Raw genomic sequence first — 24933 nt, forward strand, 5'->3', positions numbered from 1 at the left:
ACTCCAGCTCTTTTCTCCCTCTTTTGCTTTCCTGAGCACACAAACATCCCTTCATAGACTGCAAATTATTTTTATGCAGCAGCTCTTCACCACCTACAATTCGCTGTCCTGCCTCACATTCACCCATGAGCACGCACCATTTTCCCTGCCCTGTGCAAAAAGCTGCATTGAGAGCAGCCCTGACAGCAGCTGTCAGCTCATACAGCTTGCAGGGAAGCTGTGAATTATCCAGTGATTTTTGGCAGGTTTCAGATTAGAGAGGCTGTGCTCAGGTCCAATCCAGCTGAACAAGCAGCCGGATGGCTCTGAGGCTCCAATGTCTTCATCGTTAACACAGATGAGCACTGCACAGGCAAACCTACTGGAAATGACACTTTCATGAGTAAAAAGTGCCAGCAGCAAACCTCACAGCACTGATGGCCAAGAACCTGCACTGCCCACAAGAAAGCCACAAGACCAAAATGAACTGCCACTTACATTTCCACTAGGAAGAATCTACTTCCCTTGTCCAGGTACATTCATCTTTGGTATGCCCACAGCTCCTCGTACCCACCACCCATGAGCACTGCTGGCAGGAGCAGAGGTTCCAACATGTCCATGGCAGCAGTTAGGCAGCAACTCTGCTCCCCGAGCCCACCCTGCTGTATATCTCTTTAGGATTATCAGCAATCCTGGGAGGTTTCCAAGGATGCTCTATTCTGTGTGCGTGCTGCCACTGATATGATTAAACAAAGGTCAAAGGGTATCCCTGGAGGAGCTGAGAAGCCAGTTAAGCCTCAGCTGGTCCTTGAGCTGACAGCCACCAAGTGGTTGTGGACTTTCACACCAGCTGGCAGCCCCCAAGAAACTGCAAGGTGAGAGTTCCCTGTCATCAGCACTGGAGATCTCTGCAGGTGCATGCTGAAAGACCACTGGGCAGAACCATACACGTGACAGCAGATACAAGATTTTGTCCCAAAGCATTGGCCTTAAAAGGAGCCTATGGAAGGTCCAAACAGCCCTGATGGAAATGGTCCAGTACACAGAAAATCCCTCTGCTGAGGACTGACTTGAGGGCCCAGGTGTGCCTCATTGCATGGAAGAGCCACTGTGATCAGGGTAAGGGACCCCTACTGAGCCCCTCTCCTGCCCCAGGGCATGCACCTCCCACCTGCCCACTGGGCCACAAACACCTGTGCTAGTGGCTGCCTCCAGGACCTTGTCCTTGACCATGCCTGAGAGCTGCTAACATCACTGCCTGTTCACAGTAGGGTAGGCCTAAACCCTTACACAGAGACAGACTGCACCCTCCTGTGAAACACGAGACAAATGATGCTGGTTGTTGGCATACAGCCCCACTCCTGGCTGGGGTTAGGAGCATTGCTTGCAGAATGAATTTGGAGCAATGGACGCCTGCCAGTGCAGCACGGACTGCCCAGGTTAATCAAAGGCAACAGCCAAGCACCAGGATGCACAGCCCCCAAGTTCTCCTTCCTGACTGCAGTGCAAGGCTGTGGGTCCTGGCAGCAGTGTCCAGTCAGCACCTGCCCACATGTCATGCTGGTAAACACAACAGAGGTGGCTATTGGAGACAGCCTTACACATGTGAGGGAGGCTCCAGGACCCAGCCCTGCAGCTGTCCCCTCCCAGGCAGCATGAGCACTGTGGCAGCTCAGAACATTGCTGCTCAGCCAGCAGCCTTGTAAAGGTCACCGTGCTACCAAGCCTGGCCTCACAGAGCATCTTATCAGAAGGTCAATGCCGTAACATCACTTTGTCCAATCCATGCATGCTCCACTCTGGACAGGAATTGACATTAGCACTTTGTTATCCAGCTGGCACAAACTGCACACTGCCTTCTGTACCCTGGGCTCACCTTTGGCATCACACAGCTCCCAGTTTGCTGCACTTCTTGGGGACCTGGTTTCCCTGTACCTACAGTGTTGCAGTGCTGAATTTTGTCTCAGAGATGCAGCTAGCACAACCCCAAGAGCATCTGCTCAGAGCTTAAAGACAGAAGACCACTACCAGGCCAAGAACTGATTAGGTTGGCTGCAAGAAAAATGACATAAAAGGGCCTGCAGAATCAGGAAAGGTGCATTAGCAAAGCCCTTGCTCTCTCCCAGAGCATTAGACCCCACTGGCTGCATATGGCCTCGCTGCAATTACAGGGCCAGCTTCCCACCTCTACAGTACATGGGACAGTGTTCATTTGAATTCCTGATCACCTCCTCCAATGTTTTTTCCACTTACTCCACAAGCTGAAATATAGGGCCCTTTTCCAAAATAAAGACCGTGTTTTTTTGCTCCACGTGATGCTCCAGGATGTCAGCAGGGGAAAGGATGCAGTGCCCAAATGCACCATATCCTCATTCCAAGCAAGACTGCTCCAAGCTAGCAGTGATTCTGTTTCCTGCTGCCAACAGCAAGTGGTCACAAACTCACTGACTAGGTGAGGTCAGCCTGGTCCAAGCCCTCTGCTCAAGCAGGGCCAACCAGAGCCACTTGCCCAGGACCTTGTCCAGATAGGCTTTGAATACATCCAAGGATGGAAGATGGTCCACAGTCTCTCTTGGCAACCTGTGCCAGTGCTCTGGCACTCAAACAGCACAGAAGTGCTTTCTGATGTTCAGATAGAACCTCCTGTGTTCCAGTCTGTGCCCACTGCATCTTGTTTTGTCACTGGGCACCAGTGAAGAGCCCAGCTTCATCCTCTGTGTACCCCTTGTCCTGATTTTGGCTGGGATAGAGTTAATTTCCTTCACAGAGGCTCACATGACACTGTGATTTGGATTTTTCATGAAAACAGCAGTGATAACACTGACGTTGTTCTTGTTGCAGAGCAGTGCTTACCCAGAGCCAAGGACTTATCTGTGTCTTGTACTGCCCTGCCTGCGAGGAGCTGGGGGTGTGCAAGGAGCTGGGAGGGGACACAGCTGACACGGACTGATTGGGGGACAGTCTGTGCCACCTGACATCATGCTCAGCAATAAAACTGGGGGTGGGGATGAAAAGGGAGAAAGGGGGGAACATTTGGAGGGATGGCATTTGTCTTCCCAAAAAAACATTACATATGATAAACCCTGCTTTCCTGAGAGTGGTTGGACATCTGCCTGCAGATGGGAGGAAGCAAATGAACTCCTGGTTTTGCCTTTGCTTGCATGCACAGCTTTTGCTTTTACCTAGTAAACTGCCTTCATCTCAAACCAAGGTTTCTCACACTTGTACCTCTGATTCTCTACCCTACACCACCTGGGGAGTCAGTGAGTGGCCATGCGGTGCTGAACTGCCTGCTGGGTTAAACCACACCACCTCCATCAGTACTGTGGATAAGATCCCCCTGAGCCACCTCTTCACCGGGATGAGCGGTCACTGCAGCACAGGGCAGGGAAGTGGGGCAGAGCTGACGCGAGCCATGCAGTCTGACAGGTAAGGGAGGCTGAACTGTCTTCCTCCAAAGAGAGAACCCAAATTTACATAGTTACCATGTGCAAGGCTGTTGAAGTCTGACTATATGCTCAACCTCTCTTTCTATTTTCACCCCTCTTCACATTTTCAAAAGGTTTGCAAGTCCCATTTCCATACTGCATGGAGGACCTTCATTGACATCAGCCATCCTTTGGCTGACAACAGAAACTGATCCACAGCGCAGCACTGCGGCTGCGCTGCCGACACACCGCTCCATCCAGGCAGAACAAACGCCCGATCCTTCCACTTTCACACAGCGAGAACTGCGGAATAATCGGCCTGGGGCACACAGAGGACAGACTGATGAGATTTTAAGTGAATGACCAAAATACAAATACAACCTCCTAAAACACAGGCCTGCAGTGCTGGGGCTACAAGATCACGCACAGCCCTGCTCAAGAAGGGAAGGGGGGTTCAAGGAGCCATCTCAGGGCGGGCAGTCTGAAAGTAACACGGTGCTTCTGTCTGTGCTTTGGGGGGGAAACAATAAAAAGCTCAATATTATTAGCTCTCCTAATAATATTAGCTCCCCTGTGAGGAAAGGTTGAGGGAACTGGGCTTGTTTAGCTTGGAAAATAGAAGGCTCCAGGGAGACCTCACTGTGGCCTTCCAGTACCTGAATGGAGCATATAAACAGGAGGGGAATGGCTGTTTACGAGGGTGGATGGCAATACAAGGGGGAGTGGTTTTAAACTGAGACAGGGGAGGTTTAGGTTGGATATTAGGAGGAAGTTTTTCCCCCAGAGGGTGGTGACGCACTGAACAGGTTGCCCAAGGAGGTGTGGATGCCCCATCCCTGCAGGCATTCAAGGCCAGGCTGGATGTGGCTCTGGGCAGCCTGGGCTGCTGGTTGGCGACCCTGCACATAGCAGGGGGTTGGAACTGATGAGCACTGTGGTCCTTTTCAACCCAGGCCATTCTATGATTCTATGATTATTGACAGGGGAGGGACAAAACCAGATTATTTCTTTCTCTTTTCATGTATCAGAAAGCCTCTGGCTTTTTGCGCCACCCACAAGCAAGAACTTTCATTTCTGAGGACGCTTTTTTACAGGGACTGAATTACACAAAAGACCTCACTGAAGAAACCTTCCACTCACCCCAAGCGACTTCGTCCCTCAGCATCTCTGGATGTCCTCACACTGTTCATAAAGCCCCATAAGGAGAATAATTACGTTCCTCTTCCTTTAGAGCCCTAGACCTCAAGCGTCCGTCCCAGCTCTGGCTTAACCTTGCACTGCCCACACCGGCTCCTCACTCGTACGTACATGGGCGGCGATCGCCGGAGAAAAGACCCCGGAAGATGCCCCGGTAGACAACATGGCGGCGCCTCGGTAGGCATGGCGCCCGCGCGGTCACGTGAGGAAAGAGGTAGTGTCACGTGCTGCTGTCGGAGTCACGTGCGCAGCCGCCGGTGGTCTCCACGCGCGCGGTCGGGTCCGTGCGTGGAGCAGAGCGGAGCAGAACGGGACGCCGCTATGGGAACGCGCTCGCCGCAGCTGCTCCTCTTCGTCCTCTCGCTTCTGCTGCCGGTCCGCGGCGCGCCCGGTGGGTGCTCGAGCCGGGACCCCTCGTTTCCCCCACCCCTGCGCCCCGAGCCACCCCTTCCCGGCGGGAGCGTTCGGTCGGACCGGGCGGCACCGGGCGCTCGGGGCTGCCCCGCGCTGGGCCGGGCCGTGGGTCGGCGGCGGCAGGCGCTGCCGGTGTCCCGGTGCTGACGGTTCCCTCCTGCAGCCGCCCAGCCGGCCGGGCCGGGCCTGGAGGAGCGGCTCTTCCCGCAGGTGCGGGACCACTTCCGCTTCGAGGCCGGCGGCAACGAGACCTTCCCGCAGCGGTACCTGCTCTCAGGTGGGTGCCGAGCGGCGGGGGGGAGGGAGGGGGGACGCGCGTTTCCCTCTGCTCGTCCCCGGACCCCACTGCAAATCCCGGCCCCCTTCCCTTCCTCTCCTGGAGAGGCGCCCCGCGGGTCCGTGCTTCCCATCGCCGATAGCCCCACATCCGCAACGCCGCCCGCCGTGCTGAGCAGCGGGGGCTGAGCGAGGGGTGGGTGGGCTTCCTGCCCGAGCACTGATCTTCTGGGGACAGACGGAAAGAGGGGACATTTCCACGCAAAATACCCTCACTTTCATAACAGTGTCGTTAACCAGTGGCAGATGTGAGTGGATCCCGCGTGCCCGGAGCTCCCAGGCAGAGATATGCAGTGGGAGAGCAGAGGAGCACGGCGCAGAGCTCAGGCAGTGCTGCCCCCCCCGCTGTACCTCACCTCACTGCCTCCCATCTCCTGTCACACAGCGCGGTCCTCACTGACACCTGGCTGTGTGTGCGGCCCCAGGATCAGTTCGGCACAGAGATCTCAGAGCACCAGGAGGGATTTTGATAGCGTTCCTGGGGCTGAAACTTCACAAATGGCCCTTTGGTAATGGAACTTTGGGATCCTCTGCTTCAGAGCATTTATTTTTTGAAGTCTTGTGTTTTACCTACATATCCTGCTGGGGCAGATTCTGTAAATGCAGAGGTGAACAGTGGCTGTGAGAAACAGAGCATGCTGAGCAGTTTCTCTCCCCCTCTTCTGCTTCTTGTGCAACGCGAGGCTTTTCATGTTGCACAACCAGGCATCTGAGTGGCTCGAGGTTAGCTGGCAGTTACCCCAGATTTCAGCCTAGAAATAGGGATCTCTTTAAGGAGCCTGTCACAAAATCACAGAATCCTTACAGTTGGAAAGGAACCTTTAAAGATCACATGCTCCAACTCCCTTGCAATGTAGAGGGACATGCACAACTACATCAGGGCACCCAGGGCCTGACCCAGCCTGGCCTTGGAAGTCTCCAGGGATGGGGCTTCCACCACATCTCTGGGCAGCCTGTCCCACTCACGCGTTTAGCTCCCACACGTTGTTGCTTACTACAGGTCGGGTTGGATAGTGGGAAGAATCTCTTCTCCATAGGAGCAGTTGGGCACAGACAAAGGCTGCCCAGGGAGCAATGGGGTCACCATCCTTGGGGGCATCCAGGCAGAAGGTGAACTGACCCCAAGGGATGCGGTTAGAGGGCAGCACTGGTGGCAGGCAGAGCATTGAACTCAATCATCTTAGAGGTCTTTTCCAACCTCAGTGGTTCCGTGATCCTGTTGTGTGATACAGGAGCATATTGCAAGAAATACCAGAATAAAGATAGCGCTTCATTTTCCTGTCTTTCTAAAATCTGCCACTGTTAACAAAGAGTAGCAATTTCACTACCAAAGCGTTTCAAACCCATTTCTAAGCCAACACTCCCTCTGGCAAATCTGCATTGAGAGTACCAAGAATGCTCTGTGTTACACATCGCAGTAAGAGCAGTGTAAAGAGGCAGTTGTTCTCCAACATTCATTTTGTAGGAAAAATGATCTGTGCAGGCGATGGTTTGGGCTGAAAAGAAGGTACGTACGTGGGAAATAGTGGCAAAATTTTGGCTCATTTGGAGGCATCCGTTTCCAAATGTCTTGCAACACTGACACTTTTAAGGGTTTTTAGGCAGAAGTGTAAAACTGAAGCCACATAGTGGTCTGCTGGGAGCTCTCACCCCTAAGCAAGGGAGGGGTTTCTGTTGCACAGTCTCTCCGATACCTGCTTTCCTAGCACGGCCCTTGGGGATCAGGCTGTTCACGGTGTTTCCTCATTAAGCTTCTGTCCAAACACAGCAAAGTGAATTCTTTTGTGCTCTGACACATTTCTCATGTCTTCTGTCAATTGTCTCATACAGCAAAGTTCTGGAAGAAAGGATTTGGACCGATCTTTTTCTATACTGGTAATGAAGGCAACATCTGGACTTTTGCTGAGAACTCGGACTTCATATTTGAGTTAGCAGAGCAGCAGCAAGCTCTTGTGATTTTTGCTGAGCATGTGAGTATGGTAGTCATTGTGCACGCTGAAGAGTTGTGCTAACGTTACCAACTTCAGCTTTCTCCATGTCCAGAACAACAGTTGCATCTCTTGCCATGAAGTTGGGGCATTCCTGCCACGGGCTTTCTCATCATGGCAGCAGCTCTGGTTTTCTGTCCATCCTCTCTAGAGTCTAGAGAATATGTTCTTGAGGTCTGTGTTTATCTCATATAAGGCAGCTTCAGGAGACAAGGCACTTGCTCAGTTACGAATTAGTTGGTGAACGCTGTGTGTGTTTCCACGTCCTGTCTGTGCACACTTATCCCAGCCCTGCAGCGAGGACAGGGTGACACCAGCATTTCTGCAGAATCTCTCTTTCCTTTCAGAGATACTATGGGAAATCTCTTCCGTTTGGACTTGAGTCAACGCAGCTAAAGAATACTCATCTGCTCACTGTGGAACAAGCCCTTGCTGACTATGCAGTGCTAATTACTGAGCTTAAGCAGCAGTATGGAGCTGCAGGCTGCCCTGTCATTGCTTTCGGAGGCAGGTAAAGGTTGTGTATAGTTGTACCCTTCTCTGCATCCTTTCCCAGCCACAGCTGTGTTGTTCTCATAGGTCTGCTTACCTTTAAAGCTTGCTGGAGAGCCAGAGCTCTAAGCTGTTTTGTAGAGAGCAGATGTGCTTGTGGCTGAGCTCCTTGGGGGCTTATCCCCAGGGCCCAGCCAGCTGTCCCATAAAGAATTAGTCTTGACTTGTGATTGCCTTTGAGAATCTTTGCTTTGGATACTGGAAGTTTCTAGGCATCTTCAATGTCAGCCAGAACCCCAGAAGGTGGGAAATTGTACCTGCAGGATCAGAACATTCTACATGGAAAATACAGAAAAATAATAATTGCTAAAAATATTCTTTTGAGAGACCATCTGGCTATTCATTAAGCAGCGTCTTTAGCAGCATGCAGCCATTGTCACTGTAGGCCCCTCTGTAATCCTGCTCTGCACTGTGCTGCTTGGTTGCTCCTGGCTTTCTAGCAGATATCCTTTCCCAGAGTGCTTGCACTGTTTCAAGACAGAGCTGTGTTGGTTTCATGCACGTCTCTTCCCATGTTTATGTGGAGAGATGCTTCCCTTTAAAAGGTTTTCAATGAATACAAGGGGCTTCTCAGGCACTGCAGGGAGTTAAAAAGCATTCAGTCACAGTTACGCTTCAGCAGACCATGGTGGTGACCGGGCTGTTGATCCCAGTGGTATCTGTACCATGACCACCAGGACAGAGCACAGTGAAACACGTCAGGAGCAGTCCTGGGCAGGGAGGGGTGCGTGCAGTGAGTCCTGCAAGCTCTGAGACTGCAGTTCTTGGTGTGTAAATCAGAGCTAAATATGCAGCAGCCCTGAACAGCACTAAACCTACGTGAAGAATATAAAGGTATAGTAGTGTTGGAGCAGAACGTTTCCACGGGGAAGAAAGTCCCCCTTCAGTTGCTTATAGCTTTGCCAGGCTTTAATCGGTGGAACTGAAATTTCTTGTCAGGTTTCAGCCAAAACCTGTTTCCGAGGGTTGGCTTAGAGAACAGTCCATTGCTTTACACATGAGTGATGTGGGACTTGGCTACCTCTGAGCTGCGAGTGAAGAGCTCAGAGTCAGACCAGGCACCGTGAGGGTTGGGATGCCCCCAGGAGTGACCTCAGAGTAACTCCTCAGCAGTTTGCATCCGAGTAACTTCTGTGCCTTTGGGTTTATCCAGCAGTCCTCGATACATCTGCAGACCTGTGGCCTCGTGGCTGAAGCTCTCTCGGTGGTTTTGAGATTTCATGTGACCTTTGTTAATGTCTCCCATTCTCTGCTGTGCTGCTGCTACGTGGGCTGCCCGGGATGACCTCCACCCGCCCCTCAGCACTGCAGAGTTGCCTATTCTGTAGTGTTCAGGGATGCCCTCTGCTTGTTAGCCCTTGCTTAGACAATCTTTATAATCCTGCATGGGAGATGTGTCTCTTTCCCCCATTAAGCAATGACACTTGACTTGAGCCCCAGCTGGCTCTGTGCTGAAGCTCTCAGGTCTCAGAATGCAGTGGTGTTAGATATTGGGGCAGCATTTACTTTTGTTTGCAGAAGCAAATTGGGCTGCTGTGTTCCTGCAAGAATTGACTTGAGGGTCTTAGGGGGCAGATAGTAAGAACACAGTGTACCACTCATCAGCCATAACTGGTTCTTTTTTTGTTCTCCACATGAGGGTGGGTTTCCCTAAGCTTCCTGTTGCTCTGGGAGAGGTGAGCTTGTGACTACTGGCCTGAACGTTCAGCTTTATAACATTAACTCTCTGTTAAAGGAAATAACACTTTTCTCTCTCCTGTCCCAGCTACGGAGGAATGCTGAGTGCCTACATGAGGATGAAATACCCAAACGTTGTGGATGGGGCATTGGCTGCCAGCGCTCCTGTGCTGTCTGTGGCTGGGCTTGGAGATCCCACTCAGTTCTTCAGAGATGTAACAGCAGTAAGTGGCAGCTCTTTTCAGGAACATTATCCTTCCTCCTGTATGAAGTCAGGATCTTTTCCTTTCAGTGCCTTTAACCAGACATGTGCCTTCACAGTGTGTGTGGGCAAACCTGCAAGGAAGAACAGCGGCTGCAGCCGTGGTGGCTGATGGTTGTGTGTTTGTGGCAGCTCAGGGCCCACAGGCACTGCTCTTATGAGCAGCACAAATTGGTTCCAGTACCTTTAGTATCAGTAACAGTTGCCTTTCCCATTTCTATTAACTTAGCCAAATTACAAGCCCGAAAGTTTCCCTTTGTGCCTGGCTGAAACCTTTGGATAATATATTCTTCAAACCCTCTTCCAAAATACATTTTGCATTGGTATGGATGATTTACAGCAGGTCCTTAGTTCCAGAATGGTTACATTTTCAATGAAGAGTTTGAAAATCTTCATTTCACTAAAAAATCTGCAAAGTGTCCTGGGTTCACTTAAAACCAAAACTTTCCACTTTTGTGGAAAGAATGTCTTTCCACATTCCGAGGAGATCAGGATACTTGGGAAGGTGGTATTGCCAATAACTGACTTGCATTTAGTTCACGTGGATAGAAATTTACCAGCTGGTAGGGTTGAAAGCTTGTCAGAGTGTCTCTTTTGCCTCTTTCTGACGTGAATTTCTCGATGTGGGTGACACATCTAGAAAACAGGTGCCCACCTGTTATGAAACGTGGTCCTGGTGACCTTTTTGCATACATGAAACCTTATTTTAATGCAGACATTTACAACACAGCCAGCATTACTGCTAAGTGTAAAGAAAGAAGAGTTTTGTTGAAATAAACAAATTCAAGCACTTGAAACTTTCAAGTATTTAAAGAACAAAATACGTCTTGCCTTAAAACTGTACATTTTAAAACGAAATACACAGTACTGCTCCATTATGTAATGGGCTCAGCAGTGGGAATTCTTCCCTGGAGGAAGGTAATTACTTCTCAGAGGCCCTGTTCAGCTGACAGCTCTTGCTTCAGTTGTGAATGTGCTGTGAGTCATTACACCCCTGAAATTGGGGCCTTGACCTTTTCATGTGGGGGAAAAAAATGTTTCTCATTCATTTTAAAACATATTCTGTGCAGTGGTAAGTCAGCCCCTGGGCTGGGATCCTAAACAAGCTCTTCGTGCTGTTCTCAAAGTAATTCCTTCCACCTTCCACGTGTTTAAATCACAGCAATCTGTGCATCTGAAGGCTGAATTCTGCTCTTCTTGGTGAAAGAAGCAAATGCATGTCCCAGAGATGTTAATGCTAATCGAAGCACAGAGCTTTCATGAATCATTGCAGGAGCTCTCTTCTGCTCTCTGCTTCTGAGTCAGGGCGCCTTGTCTCAAAGCAGCTTTCTCTGTGACTTTTATTGAGCATCTCCAGCACGTTTCATGATCCTACTGCTTGCCGGGGAGGGGGAAGGGGAGTGAGCAAAGGGCATACATGTTATTTTTTATGGCATTTACATGGGGCCAGGTTCTGTGTGCCCACTGTCCTTCCTGCAGCCAGAGCAAAGGCTGCTGTGTGAAGGACACGTGTGCAGCAGCATGCTGCTAAGGGGCTGCAAAGCCACATAAACTCCAAAGTGATTTCTGCAAGAGTAACTTTCAGACAAAGAGAGAGGAATCGAAGAGAGGTCCCACAACTGTTTTCATCTGAGGCGGTGTTGTTTTGAGAAAAGTGCCTGGGTTTCCTGCCATTGCTCTGGAGGGTGAGGGCACTGTGGAGGAGCGCTGCTGGTTCCTGTTGTTACTACAAAGCACACATTGCCAGCGGATGGCAAACCGCCTTACAAGCCGATAGAAGGGAAACAGTTTGGGTTGCTGGAGCCTTCAGTGACAGGAACAGCTTTTTGCAACAGCCACAGCCCTTCAGACATACCTTGAAGTGCTGTGTCAAGAGGTTTAGTAATGGTTTTCCCAAGAAAAAGTGACATAGCTTTCTTGGCCGTCTGGCTGGTCGTGGTTCTCAGCCCCACATGGCTCCTGCTCGTAGACACGGGGCAGTGTGAGGACAGTTGTGTTTTAAAGCAACAGCTCTGGGGCCGAGCAGCCCAGTGGCCGTTCCATATCCCTGCTGAGGCACGTGTGATCTGATGTCTTCACATTCAGTCTGACGGCTCCTCTGGGCACACAGAGTTCTGTCTGACTGTACAGACCTGGTGCAGCAGCTGCTGCACGCCCTGAGCTGTGCAGGTGTAGCTTATGCTGGGATGTGCTGACTGCCCGGAGCTGCAGGCAGGAGCACCAGTGTCACTGCATGTGGAGGTGCAGGTGAGACTGTCTCTCCAGGCTGGTAAGCTGCCACCTCCCGGTACTGCTGGCATATCCTCTGTGCAGCTGTAACACCACGACTTTCCTGTCCCTTCAGGATTTTCAGAAGTCCATCCCAGGCTGTGTCCCTGCTGTCCAAAGAGCCTTCCAGCAGATCAGGGATCTGTTCCTGAGCGGAGGTAAGGACAAACTGCCCCACATGGCAGCCAGCAGGCAGGCCAGGAGTGGGAAATGAAGTTGGTTCCCTTTTATTCCTGTTAGGTCTGAAACTGGTTTTGCTAAATCAGTGCAGATGCCCACCTGACTTTTCTGCTCACGTAATTGATTTTTTAATTGAAACCAGCTTTTCTGCAGTTAAAAGAAAAAAAAAATCCACAAAAACACCTGCAGTTTGATGCCAGTAAAGCCTCATCTTTCACCCAGTGCTTGTCCTCAACAGCCATGCTGTTGTGAATTGTTCTGGTGAGTATGACAACAGTATGGTCCATCTCACTGGACATATCTGGAAGGCAGCGTAGGCCTTGTAGCAGCCATCAGTCTCTCTCATTTCCAGCACTGGGCAGTTAGGTGATGTCAAGAACAGAGACTGAAATCTCTGGTCTCGTCCCTTTAGACCAGACCAGGCATCGTGGTTCAGTGCAGCTTTTTTGGGGAGCCCTGCATGGCCTTGGAGCCCCTGTGATGGGTTCATGGTCTGTTTGCTGTGCAGCCTTGGTCCAAAACCACTTGTAGATTTGCATCACAAAAAGTACATTACTCTTCAGTGGCTGAGCTACTCAAGATCTGTCTGGCACCATGCTTTCTGTAGCATGGTGGTTGTATTTAAAGTTTTGTCACTTAAGTGAGTATCCAGACACAGGTCCAGTCAGGCTCCAATGGGGCAGCTCACTGAGTAGAATGAGGACAGATATCAGCTGACAGTGTGGACCATGGAAGATGAAAGTGAAAGGAGCATCTTCTCCCAGCAGAAATGCAGAAGTGTCTGAGTAATCTGGAATTAATTTCTTAAAAGGTACATTTCCTGACTCCAGCTGAACTTTCTGTATAACGTCAGGGTTTGAAGGCACATCTCAGGAGTCCTTGGTGGCACTGTAAGGATTATTATTGCCTGGCAATTCTTCCTGCTCCCAAGGGGCTCTTTTTTCCTACTGGGATATCTCTGCTGTACTCTGTTCTACTGTGTGAGCCTGGCTGATGAGCTGCCCTGCCTGGCTATGCAGCGAGCAGCAGTGGGAGCCAGCAGAGCCCGAGGGAGCAAGGAGGATCTTACTGGGCAGGAAAGCCTTGTAGTGAGCTGCTTTGACTGAATCCATTTGGAACATTCTGCCTAGGAGTGTGCTGCTGCCACTGTGTTCCCCAGGGAGGTTTCTGTGGCTCAGGGAGGTGAAATGCAAGCAGTGGATCAGCACAGGGTCAGAAAGCCACAGGGGAAGACTGTGCGTGAACATCTGTGTTTGTAAATGTAGGTGTAACATATCCTCCCCGCTGGAAACCTCACCTATGTGTTCCAGTATCACGTTACTCCAAAGTGAAACAAGATGCTGAAGCCTGATCACAGTTTACTCTGTTGAAGTCTGTGCCTTTCGTTTGCCTTCCGTCTGCAGCTTATGATGAAATCAGCAGCAAAATGGCCACGTGCAGCAAGATTTCTAGCAAGGAGGATCTTTACCAGCTTTTTGGGTTTGCTAGAAATGCCTTCACCATGATTGCCATGATGGACTACCCTTACAAGACCGATTTTATGGGGCACCTCCCTGCTAATCCAGTGAAGGTGAGTACCAGGATGCAGGTGAGGGTCGTGCACCTCAGCGACCTGAGCTGGGGGCTGCACGGTGTGGGACATCACCAGCTGTGCACCACCAGGCAGTGGTGATGTGAGGAAACAGTGGTGAATGTCACAGCCGTTCCGCTCTGACAGTAAATCTGCATATTTTAATCCTCTCAGAAATAGCAACTGCTGTTTGTAATGCAGTGCTGTTAGGCTTGCTGGGATGGCATGCTGGAGCCGTACCTCCTGTGCTCTGTGTTTGCTTTGAACACAAAGGCCTGTGCAGCCTCACTGGCTTTGGGTTTTGAATGCAGAAAACCTGCAGCTTTTCAAAAAAGGCTGTTTTGATGTAGCCCACCTTGACACATTTTTATAGGCATATTTTTCTTGGCAGAGGCCTGAAAATAAGGCTCCCTTTTCTAGAATCACCGAGGAAGATGGCATATGTCAGAGTACAGTGTAGAGAAATGCCTGCTGCTGTGAGGGCCAAGTGTGGGGAAAGGTGCTACACAGGGTTACAAACACCAGTTTATTTTGAGAAAGGTCACTGTTCACCAGTGACCTTCGGTAATCAAAAGATCACCAGTTACTGTTGCAGCTCTTGGCTTCTGCTTTGCTGTCAGCCTGGTGCTGCTGATGGGCCTTGATGTGCCTCTGGCCTCATGCCTAAGAGAACAGCTGGCATGTATGGTTCAAATATTACCTGGAGCAAAATGCATGCTGTGCAAGGGATCACGCAGGCTGTGCTGTGTGGGGGCACAGAAGATGCTGTCCCTGGCCATGCAGTTCCTTTCTAGGGTCGGTTTAACAAAGAGTAAATTGGAAATAATTGTTCTAAGTTTGCTTGAGAAGGGCCTTAAAATACTCTGATTGGACGAGGATGGAGCTGTTGGCTATCACTGTCCTCCCTTTGTCTGTGTATTTTTTTACTGGAGAGAAAATAAAGAAGTGTTGCTTTTGGCCATTGGAAAGTTGCTGAGCCATCAGCTGTGGAAGTGATGCTTTTAACTTCCAGCTTAACCCCTCTGCAGCATAGACTGTTGTCTGTCCTGTCTGCAATTTGCCTTTAACATGTCTCATGCAGGTTGGCTGTGAACAAATCCTTGCCCACACAGACCCTATTCAAGGCCTGGCAGCTCTTGTTGGTGAGTTAATCTTATCAGATGGATCTTTTATTTAAAATCTTGTTCTCCAGAAGCACCTCTATGTAGAGTTGTCTCGTTGTGTGGGCTGTGTACTGTGGGAGCTGTACAGCTCCACTTTCCCCCTAGGATGTTCTGTACTGTATGAGGTTTCAGCCGTGGCAGCCCCTCACACTGCTGACTGTCCATGAGATGACTTCTCAGGATCTCCGTTCTGATGGGTTTACCCCATACTGTGGCTGAAGTGCCGCAGGTTGAGTCACGATCACTGAAGGAGGTTCTCTGCTCTGCTGGTTGAGGTCAAGGCTGTCATCAGAGGGCCCTGCGGTCCTAACTGAGTGGCAAGACAGTCTTAATTGTCTGTGTGAGTATTTAATTTGTCACTCAGCAGTGTTTGTAAGGAAAACATTAGAGGCTGATTCCAAAGTTCTTTCAGAAGCATCAGTTCCAAATCACAGCTAAAACCGTTTGGCTGGGGAGCTAGACAGGTGGCTAAAATACTGAGGTCTTGGCAAACACTGTCACATCTGATGGAGCTTTCCACGTCCTACTTCCCCTTGGAAGCAGTGCTCGGCCCCTGTCTCTTAGCGGCTAACAAGCTCAGAGTTGCTTTCTGCCTTCTGCTGGTCAGGCGGCGCTCTGTGCCCCTCCTCGGCTCACCAGCTGCGTTAGCCTGGGGCAGCTTAACCATGCAGGAGGCGTGATCAACCAGAGCTCGGGGCAGGGGGCCGGCTCTCTTCCATACCTGCCCCTCGGTGTCGTACAGGTAAACACTGTCTTCCTTTCGCATGTGCTGTAGCAGTCCACCCCCTGTGAGGTAAAGCGTCGACCTGTGGGCTGTGACGCTGAACTGGCAGCGGCTGAACGGGGACAGTGTGAGCGTTGTCCACTGATCGCTTACAGGACAGTAACACTCTGTCTCACTGACGTGAATCCATTGCTCCACCTGCAAAGAACCAGACCAGCGGTGATCCATCCGACTGTGCTTCAGGTGGTATCGGTGTCGTGTCAGGCTTACTTGGTTTGTAGTGAGGGAAACCAGCGTCTCAACGTGCACCGAATGCAACTCAAGGTGCTGAGTTGTGGGAGGCAACTGAGCTTGTGTGGTTGGAAGAATCTGATGTCAGATATGATGAGCTGACTGACTTTATAGATCTCTGTCAATTCTCAGTGAGGAAGTGCTTTAAGACACCTTTGTTCCTTTGAAAGAAACAGCATTAATGTTGGGCCGAGCCGTGAGCCTTCACGTTTTCTAACGGGCATTGCTGAGTGACCTGTCAGGATTCACTTATCCTGGCTGCAGGGAAGGAGCATCTCCCTGACGGAGTGTGGGTCACCTCCTGGCTGCTCCTCCCCAGGGGAGGGTGGGCTGCTCCCATGCCCCCAGCAGGCTGCACACTGCTTTCAGGGATGGGAAATCAGTCTGAAGAGGCTTCATTGGCATCTCAGGACTTTAAACCCATCTCTCCTAAAATCGACACTGGTGTCTTCAGTGCAGTCCATTTCTCTCCTATCTGCCAACCCAGCACAAACAGGGGAGGTCAGGTTGTGTTTCTGGGACAGGTGCACAGCCAGTTGTGCATTTTACTGCAGCAGCAGGCTGCATCCGCACCCTGCATTTTGCTTTGTGCTCTCATGAGTGGGGTGTGACGGCAGGGCAGCTTTTAATGTGCACAGCTGTAACACCAGGCACATCTTCTTAATGAAGTGTGTTGGCCTGATGTGCTGCTGTGCCAGTCCACCATAGTTATTGCCCATCCCTCTGGTGTAATGCACCAGGGCCCAGCCGTACAGAGTCTCCATTTTGGATCAGGTTTGGTATTACAAGAGCAAAAGAACTTACTCCTTTCAGCGTCCTTCCTCCGATGCAAAAGATCCCATCTTTGGTGGCAGCCATGCCGTGATCGCAGCGGGGGAAGGTCATGGCACGGTTGTGTGCCCAGCGCCGGAGGCGAGGGAGGAAGCTGAAGGTGTCTGGTAAGGTTCTGCCTGCTGAGAAACCCCCTGGGGGAAAAGCACAGGGCTGGGACGTGACGTCCATCCGTCGATCTCAGGCATCCACCAAACCCGCTGCAGTACCAGCAGGGCTGATGTCATGTGATATTAAAAAAAAACAGCTGAGCTTCCTAGATGTTTCAAAGGAAGGAACCTGTTCCAGTTCTGTCTGAAGACAGTTTTCCACAAAAGACTTTTCCGTTGGGGTACTCTGGGCGTAACCAGGAACCAGGAGCCCCTCTCCTTAGGGACTCTGCTGCAGGATGGGTTTTTTTTAAAGGAAACCATTTGAAATTCTCTGAGCTTTGGACCTTTGTCAGAAGGTCAGAGCCACTCTGCCATTGCTGTTATCATCTTTGTCTCTATTGGGTTCTCCCTTAGTATTTCGGGGCTATGTTACAAAAAGCTCCTTGCAGAACAAAGGTGCTGCTGCTGGAAGAGTAAATACCTTTAATTTTCTGCTTGTTGAATTCCAACCTGCAGAGAGTCCTTGCAAACAGCAGAGATGATGCTCCAGTTTGGGCACGTGCCCATCTCCCTGACCTCTGTGCATTCATTCTCTGCATGAGTTGCGGTTGAACCCCAGTGGGCAGCTGAGCCCCACACAGGTGCACGCTCAGTCCCTACCGGTGGGATGGGGGAGAGGAGAGGGGAGGATGGAAGATAAAACTCATGGATTGAGGTGAAGATAGCTTGCTGCGTAAAGCAGAGGCTGTGCAAGCAGGCATAGCAAAATGAAGAATTTGTTTGCTGCTTTCCATTAGCAGGCAGACATTCCAGGAAAGCAGGGGATGTAATGTTTTCCTGGAAGGGCAAACGCCATTGCTCCCCACGACTGCCCTCCCTCCTTCTTTCCTCCCACTCCTATTGCTGAGCACAATGCTGTATGGTTTGGGATGTCCCTTTGGCCCGCCTGGGTCCGCTATGCTGGTCCTGTCCCCCCCCAAGTTCCCTGTGCAGCCCCAGCCATCACCAGCAGTGGTCAGAGCTAAGCAGGAGCGTGAATTGCAAGCAGTAGGTGTTGCATTTAATGTTGTGGGAAGAAAACAGCTCAAGCCATTTCGGCTGGCACTGGGTTTGTGCTTAATGGAGCTGGAAAAGGATGTGAGCTGTGAGTGTTACTGGGGTGGGTGCAGGCTTGGGCTCTGGCAATAAGTTGGTTTGGGATAGATTTCTCACCTGAGATGTAGAGGATTCCCTCATGGGTTGTGCCCGCGTGGTCAGCAATAGGTATGGGGAAGGGAGCTGCAAACTCCCACTTGTTGGCAGCCGGCTGGTATGACTCCACGGTGTGGGTGAGGGTCCCCAGCAGCGTCCCACCCCCCACCACAAAGATGTGGTCTGACAGCACGTCTGCGTGGAAGCGCGTCCGCCGCTGCAGCATGCTGGCGAGCTGGAGCCAGGAAGCATTGCATGGGTCGAATCGGAACACCTGGAATCACAGAATGTGGGAGGCCCTGAGCAGAAGGCAGGGCCCGGCTTTGCATCTCGCGCAGCTGCAGGAACTGATGCGAGTTTTCTCCAGGCTGGAGGAGAGCTGAGCAGCAGTGCCTCTGCTGGAGCTGACACCCTGCAGCCCTGCGTGTGCCCTGAGCGAGCTCATGTGAGGCCCTGCTGCTGGGAACGGGCTGCGCTTCCTACCTGCAGCGAGCAGGAGCTGGAACACGTTGGTTTGATGGAAAAATGTTAAGCTGTGAATGCCAGTTGGCACACGTCTACTGAAAGCTGTTTTTTGCACCTCTGCTTCTGCTTTTATGTGCGGTGAGGAGGGTAGCTGAGCTTTTACATCTTACCCAGCCTTAAACAGGCCCCTGAGCTCTGTTCTGCTTGTCCTGATTAGCAAGCACAGCTCACAGAAGGAGGGTCCCGGCTGCAGAACCGCGTGCTGTCGGAGCTGTGCGTGGGCTCTGTCCCTGTGTGTGTGCCTCTGCTGCTGAGCTGCCTCCTGCCTTCACAGCAGGGAAGGAAATGCTGCTTGCAGCTGCTGAGCTGAGTGCAGGAGGCTTCAGTTTGTGCCTCCCGGTGTCAGTGCTGCCACAGCAGGGTAACATTTGTGTGGTTGCTTGGTGGACTGCTGAGGCGGCTGAGCCCATGACAGCTCTGTATGGATTAGTGGGACAGCGTACAGTGGGAGCAGATGAGATGGGGCAGGAACTGGCCGCTTTCCAGAGTTTGAAACCTGTGCTTCCAGGGGCTGCTAATACTGCACAGGGCTCTAGAAGGCAGTGTGAGCAGCAGTGTGCCCTGCAGCCCAAAAGGCCAACCATGCCCTGGGGTGCACCAGGCTGAGCACTGCCACCAGGAGAGGGAAGGGCTGTCCTGCTGTGCTCTCCAGGGACAGCGGCAGGGCCAAGGGAACGGCACGGAGTTGTCAGGGGAGGCTCAGGTGGGGTTGGGGAATGGCTGTGCCCCATAGGGCTGGGCACGGCACAGCTCGCAGGGCAGCGGGCACGGCCCCGAGCTGCCAGAGCTCAGGGAGCTCTGGGACACTGCTCTCAGCCGTAGGGTTGGGGGTTGGGTGGTGCTGTGCGGGGCCGGGTTGGGCTCGGCGATCCCTGAAAGTCTGTTCCAGTTCAGGATGTTCTGTGGTTGCAGGATTCTAACATGGAAAGGTGGGAAACTGACAGTAAGCAGCAGAGTGATCCCCTTCCTCCCCTGCCCCTTTCCAAGGCTAAAGGTTTCTTGGCTTACCTCATTTGACGGCTGCTTTCCTGTGGGATCAAACATGCTCTGCCCCCCCAAGACAAAGAGGAAGTCTTCGATGACAACTATGCAGTGGTTGTACAGGGGCACGCAGAGGTCCCCAACTTTGCGCCAGGTGCCGCAGCTCTGCTCTGCAGCCCACATCTCTCTGCAGATGCTGTTGGTGGTGGTTCTGCCGCCAGCGATGAGCAGCGCAGGGGAAGTGGAGCAGAGGGCGGTGTGTGGGGTCTGCCGGGGCCGCTGTGTGCAGAGCTGGGGGTGGTGGGTCAGGGCGTCCTGGAGGAGCCGGCGGCAGCCCCAGTCCAGCCTCGTCAAAGGGATTTCCTGGGCGTAGCGCTGCAGCTCACGGAAAGGGACGAGAGGGAATCCGATGCGCTTTAAAATGTCCCCCATGTATTTCAGCCGTGTGCGGTCGTGCTGCAGCCAGCTCACAGCAGCTCTGAGCAGCTCCAGCTCACCGCTTCCCTCTGCGGTGGTCCTGTCTAAGATTTCACAGAGGGTTCCTCTGTCCAGATCCTTCAGGCTCTGAGGGTCGGCCAGGAGCTGTTTGTAATGCTGCCTTACGCAGCTCATGGCCTTCTCTCTCAGCTCCGTGGGGCCAAGTTTTTTGGCAATGCGTAGAACGTCCACGCAGTTCTCACTGCTCAAGCAGCTCTCCAGAAATCGGAAACACAGCTTGATCACCTCTCCAACCAGCAGGGCTTCTGCAGCCTTGAATGTCTCCTCAACGTTCTGTAACGAGAGATCTAATTTGTTGGAATAAATGAAGCTGAGGACGTTGCTCAGCCCCACGGCACTGACAGCATTCAGATGGACGCTTCCGTCCGTGCTCCCGGTCCTTGTCGCATTCCCAACAAATAGAATCTTGCAGTAATTACTTGCTGATGCTAAAATGATCTTGTGCGCTGGAAAGCAAACCCCTTCTGCCTCCAGCGTTACATCACACAGTGCTTTCTGGGTGCGAAGCCTGCTGATGCCTTCCAGAAGTTTCTCCAGGTAGGTGTCAGACCCGAGGCTCCCCATGCTGCTCTGCAAGCCAGCAGCATTGCTCTAAAAGCACATAGGCCAGGAGCAGCCCCAGGTCTGCTGGTTCATGCTCCAGGACAGCCGAGGCGGTGCTGCCCGCACACAAACTCCCCTGGAGCGCTGCGTACTGCATGGCGGCTGTGGGTCCTTTGGCTTTGGCAGTGGTAGGCGGCCACTGGTGTAACTGCATTCCTGCCCTGCTGTCCGGGCAGCGCTGCACAAAGCAGGCTGTTCCTCCAGCCCTCCCCAGCAGTGCTTTGCTGGGCAGGTGCTCTTTCATCGGGGCAAGCCTGCACATGTCGGCCTTTCCTTTTTGAACAACAGTCAAACAGAATCCTGCGTAGGATGCGCTCCCCCACGTTGGCCCTCATGTTCAATTTGATGCGTTCGCACAACAGCGATTTTCAGGGAGGGGGTGGGGGGGTCGCAGCAGTTTCACCCATCTCAGATGGGTCCCGGGACGATTCCCATGCACAGTGCTGGGAAGTTGGGCTGGAGGTGCAGGGGCTGATAAGTGGGTCACAGCTTCTGCGATGAGCAGAGCCCCTGGGAGCTCATGGCAGAGTGGGGTGTAATACACAGGCAGCAGTGAGGTGTAAAGCTGTGACCACAACCTACAGCTGGCGCCTTGCTCTGGGCCTGCCACAGCCCCGGCCCCCCCGGCTGGTCCCGGCCTGCACAGAACCTGTGGATGAATCAGCAGAGTGTACCACACCGATGGGTATGTTTGTGCTCTTCCCACTTGGCAGGCGTGTTCTACAACTCCTCTGGCTCAGCGCAGTGCTATGATGTGTACCGACTGTACCGGCCCTGCGCCGACCCCACGGGCTGCGGCACCGGCGCGGATGCTGAGGCCTGGGACTACCAGGTGAGGCGCTGGGGATGGCAGCAGGCGGCAGCCCGTGCACCGCCAACCCCTCCTCGGTGCCAGCTCGTGTTCTGTTTCAGGTGTGTACCGAGATCAACTTAACTTTCAACAGCAACAACGTGACAGACATGTTCCCTGAGATGCCCTTCACAGAGGCCATGAGAGAGCAGTACTGTTGGAGCCGATGGCGCGTGAGGCCGCGAGCGCAGTGGCTGCGGATCAACTTCTGGGGAGGAGGTGTGTCTGCCACAGAGGTGCTGCCTGCTCGGCCCTCTGTGCAGTTCTCTCCCTGACCTCCACCCGGCTGGGCTTTGTGGGGACAGACACAGCTTGAGGTGGAGATAGGAAGTTCTTATCTATGTTTGCTGTTACCGTCTGTGTTTGCTGCGGTTGCTGGGCAGGGAGGAGGCTCTCACGTGTCACCTTTGTATTTCAGACCTGAAAAGTGCAAGCAACATCATCTTTTCAAATGGAGACTTGGACCCGTGGGCTGGAGGTGGGGTAAGCACAGACCCCAAGCACAGAGAGCCGCCTTCTGGGGCAGGCACTGCCCACAGCTCTTTCATAGCAGCCCTGTTGTCAGCGCTAGCCCTTGTGAATTTCTGCATGCAGCCGTTTAATGCTGCAGTCCCTGGGGATGTTAAGGACAGGCACTTGGAGCAGTGAGATGCCACAGCCAGGATCGTTGCTGTGGCAGTGGTAGCTTCAGGTGCGGCAGGCTCAGCAGGAACCCCAGAACCCGGCTGGTCTGCCCCAGCCCTGGGGGTGTTCAGGGCCGGGTTGGATGGGGCCCTGGGCAACCTGCCCTATGGGAGGTGCCCCTGACTGTGGCAGGGCTTGGAACTGAGTGGGCTTTAAGGTCTCTTCCAACCCAAACCACTGTGTGATCTTATAATTCGGAGAACCTGTCGCAATTCTGTTCTGAGACAGTCTCAGCACAGACATCTCAGTGCTCCTTGACCTCTCCCCTCTCTGCGTGCGTGTGAGATCAGGCAGGTGCTGTAACCAGCAGCCAAGTTTAGATTCAACAAAACTTCTGAGCTCCGGTTAAAAAGGACCCAAAGCCAGATATGGAGTTAGTTGAGCTGTTACTTACAGTGCAGGCGTCCCTTGCTGCAGGCTGGCTTAGTGTGCCAGCTGCAAAGGAGCAGGTTGCTTAGGGCGGGCAGCCATGAGGAGCCTGCAGATTCAGCCTGCCTTGCTGGGTTAGATTGATGGTTCCCATCTTACAGGAGGTCTTAAAACAGAGGGTTTGACCCTCACATCCTGTGAGCCACACGCACGGTACCCGCTGCACCACGGATTTCTTTGCACATTTTTCCCCATTTCTTCACCAGCTCTTCATCCAGTTTTCAGAACTGAGGCCCAGTTTTGCCTGGTCACTTGATGAGAGCTCCTCTCTGCTGCTCTCATTCCAGATAAACAGCAGCCTGAGTCCTTCACTGACTGCTGTGACCATCCAGGGAGGTGCTCATCACCTGGATCTGCGGTGAGTATGTGTGCACTGACAGCTTCCAGCCACCGATGTTTTCTTTGGCAAACTCCTGCTGCCCTGGGCCAAGGACCTAGGAGATAATATTCTCTAAGCAGAACTAGACCATGCCAAACAAACAGTACCATGATACTACAGCATCATTCAAGAAGAATCCTTTTTTAAACCTAATACAAAAGCTCTTAGAGTTTCAAGGAATCATAAAAGGGCCTGGATTGAAAAGGACCACAATGCTCATCCCATTCCAACCCCCCACTATATGCAGGGTCACCAACCAGCAGCCCAGGCTGCCCAGAGCCACATCCAGCCTGGCCTTGAATGCCTGCAGGGATGGGGCATCCACACCTCCTTGGGCAACCTGTTCAGTGCGTCACCACCCTCTGGGTGAAAAACTTCCTCCTAATGTCCAACCCCTGTCTCAGTTTAAAACCAGTCCCCCTTGTCCTATCACTATCCACCTTCGTAAAGTCATCCCCCTCCTCTTTATACGCTCCCTTCAAGTACTGGAAGGCCACAGTGAGGTCTCCCCACAGCCTTCTCTTCTCCAAGCTCAACAAGCCCAGTTCACTCAACCTTTCCTCATAGGAGAGGTGCTCCAGCCCTCTGATCTCTTAGTGGCCCTCCTCTGGACCCGCTCCAAGAGCTCTGTGCCTTTCTTCTGCTGGGGGCCCCAGGGCTGGACGCAGTACTGCAGATGGGGCCTCACAAGAGCCGAGTAGAGGGGCACAATCACCTCCCTCTCCCTGCTGGCCACCCCTTTTTTTAATGCAGCCCAGAACACAGTTGGCCTTCCGGGCTGCAAATGCACACTGCAGGCTCATGTCCAGCTTCTCATCCACCAGGACCCCCAGGTCCTTCTCCGCAGGGCTGCTCTCAAGGAGATCTTCCCCTTATTTGTGTAAATACCTGGGATTGCCCCAGTCCAAGTGCAGCACCCTGCACTTGGCCTTGTCAAACCTCACTGGGTTCACGTGGGCCCACTTCTCCAGCCTGTCCCGGTCCTTCTGGATGGCTTCTCTTCACTCCAGTTTATTACTGCACCGCTCAGTTTGGTGTCATCTGTGAACTTGCTGAGGGTGCACTCAATTTTTCTGACACTCTTCCGCTGTCCCCAGGGGACACAACCCAGCTGACCCCCCATCTGTCATAGAGGCACGCAAGTTAGAAGCGAGTATCATCAGCAACTGGGTGAAATCTGCAAGGATGGAAAGAGCGCGGGAGCAGCGCGGTGTAGCGCCAGCGGGCGCCCTGCAGTGAGTGCAGCTGCGGAGCCACGCTCAGCTGCTGCCAGACTGCCCGGGGCTGCAGAGCTGTGCTTCTGGAGAAGGTGTTGCCTCCTCTGCTGCAGTAATGGGAATTCAAGCAGCAGAAGAAAACAAAAAAGCCGAGTTACTGACTGAAGTCAAAACTGTGTTGTATGGTTTCACGCTCACATGCTCATAATGAGAAGGTACTTGAAATGGTGGAAAGAATAAAAATTTCCTGAAGGCCCAGGAGTCACTGCTGTTCTGAACAATGTGTTGTGTAGGACGAAGGCAAATTATTAGTCATCTCCTTTTTATTTTCTCTGTCTAGAGAAAAAGCAGAGGTATGGTCATTATATACGTGGCTTCACAGGTGACCAACTGCACAAGTCACAGAATGACAGAACTGTAGGGGTTGGAAGGCTCCTCTGAGGATCCCTGTCTGCTCCTAAAGCAGGTTCCTTCGAGCAGGCTGCACAGGAAGACATCAAAGCAGGTTTGTTTGTGCCCATCGCCCCTTGTCCTGTCGCTGGGCACCAATGAGCAGAGCCTGGCCCCACGCACTTGACTCCTGCCCATTAGATACTTGGAAGCATTGATCAGATCCCTCTCCCC

General features: G+C 52.3%; 3 protein-coding genes across 5 annotated transcripts in view; 1 reads left to right on the forward strand and 2 right to left on the reverse strand.

Annotated features, from left to right (window-relative positions):
• The window catches only part of LOC427783 (dual specificity testis-specific protein kinase 1-like), a 24242-nt gene extending 19438 nt beyond the window's left edge, over positions 1-4804 (reverse strand). Inside the window, exon 1 of one of the 2 annotated variants that reach the window (XM_046901805.1) lies at positions 4716-4804. In XM_046901805.1, the coding sequence (XP_046757761.1) occupies positions 4716-4769 (54 nt within the window). In that variant the 5' untranslated portion in view covers positions 4770-4804. Of the gene's footprint in view, positions 1-4547 lie in introns of both variants that reach the window. The other variant, XM_003642267.6, reaches the window with a different exon arrangement.
• Positions 4762-24933, forward strand: part of DPP7 (dipeptidyl peptidase 7) — a 20526-nt gene continuing 354 nt past the window's right edge. Inside the window, exons 1-13 of one of the 2 annotated variants that reach the window (XR_005840586.2) lie at positions 4762-4995; positions 5182-5295; positions 7185-7324; positions 7690-7853; positions 9660-9795; positions 12178-12259; positions 13685-13851; positions 14933-14993; positions 21464-21582; positions 21663-21819; positions 22019-22083; positions 23001-23071; positions 24692-24814. Coding sequence is in view for 1 of the 2 variants with exons in the window: in XM_415570.8 (XP_415570.5) it covers positions 4788-4995; positions 5182-5295; positions 7185-7324; positions 7690-7853; positions 9660-9795; positions 12178-12259; positions 13685-13851; positions 14933-14993; positions 21464-21582; positions 21663-21819; positions 22019-22083; positions 23001-23071; positions 24190-24331 (1626 nt within the window). In the remaining variant the exon portion in view is untranslated. Of the gene's footprint in view, positions 4996-5181; positions 5296-7184; positions 7325-7689; positions 7854-9659; positions 9796-12177; positions 12260-13684; positions 13852-14932; positions 14994-21463; positions 21583-21662; positions 21820-22018; positions 22084-23000; positions 23072-24189; positions 24571-24691; positions 24815-24933 lie in introns of those variants that run through there. The other variant, XM_415570.8, reaches the window with a different exon arrangement.
• Positions 14994-20838, reverse strand: LOC101748328 (kelch-like protein 9-like). Its single transcript, XM_004945740.4, has 4 exons — positions 19677-20838; positions 18165-18417; positions 16834-16994; positions 14994-15936 (listed from the first exon to the last, which is right to left on the reverse strand). Exons 1-4 carry the CDS (start codon positions 20709-20711, stop codon positions 15538-15540), a joined length of 1848 nt encoding a protein of 615 aa, XP_004945797.2. The 5' UTR covers positions 20712-20838; the 3' UTR covers positions 14994-15537.

This window comes from Gallus gallus, chromosome 17 (genome assembly GCF_016699485.2).
Source record: "Gallus gallus isolate bGalGal1 chromosome 17, bGalGal1.mat.broiler.GRCg7b, whole genome shotgun sequence".
Lineage (NCBI taxonomy): Eukaryota > Metazoa > Chordata > Aves > Galliformes > Phasianidae > Gallus > Gallus gallus.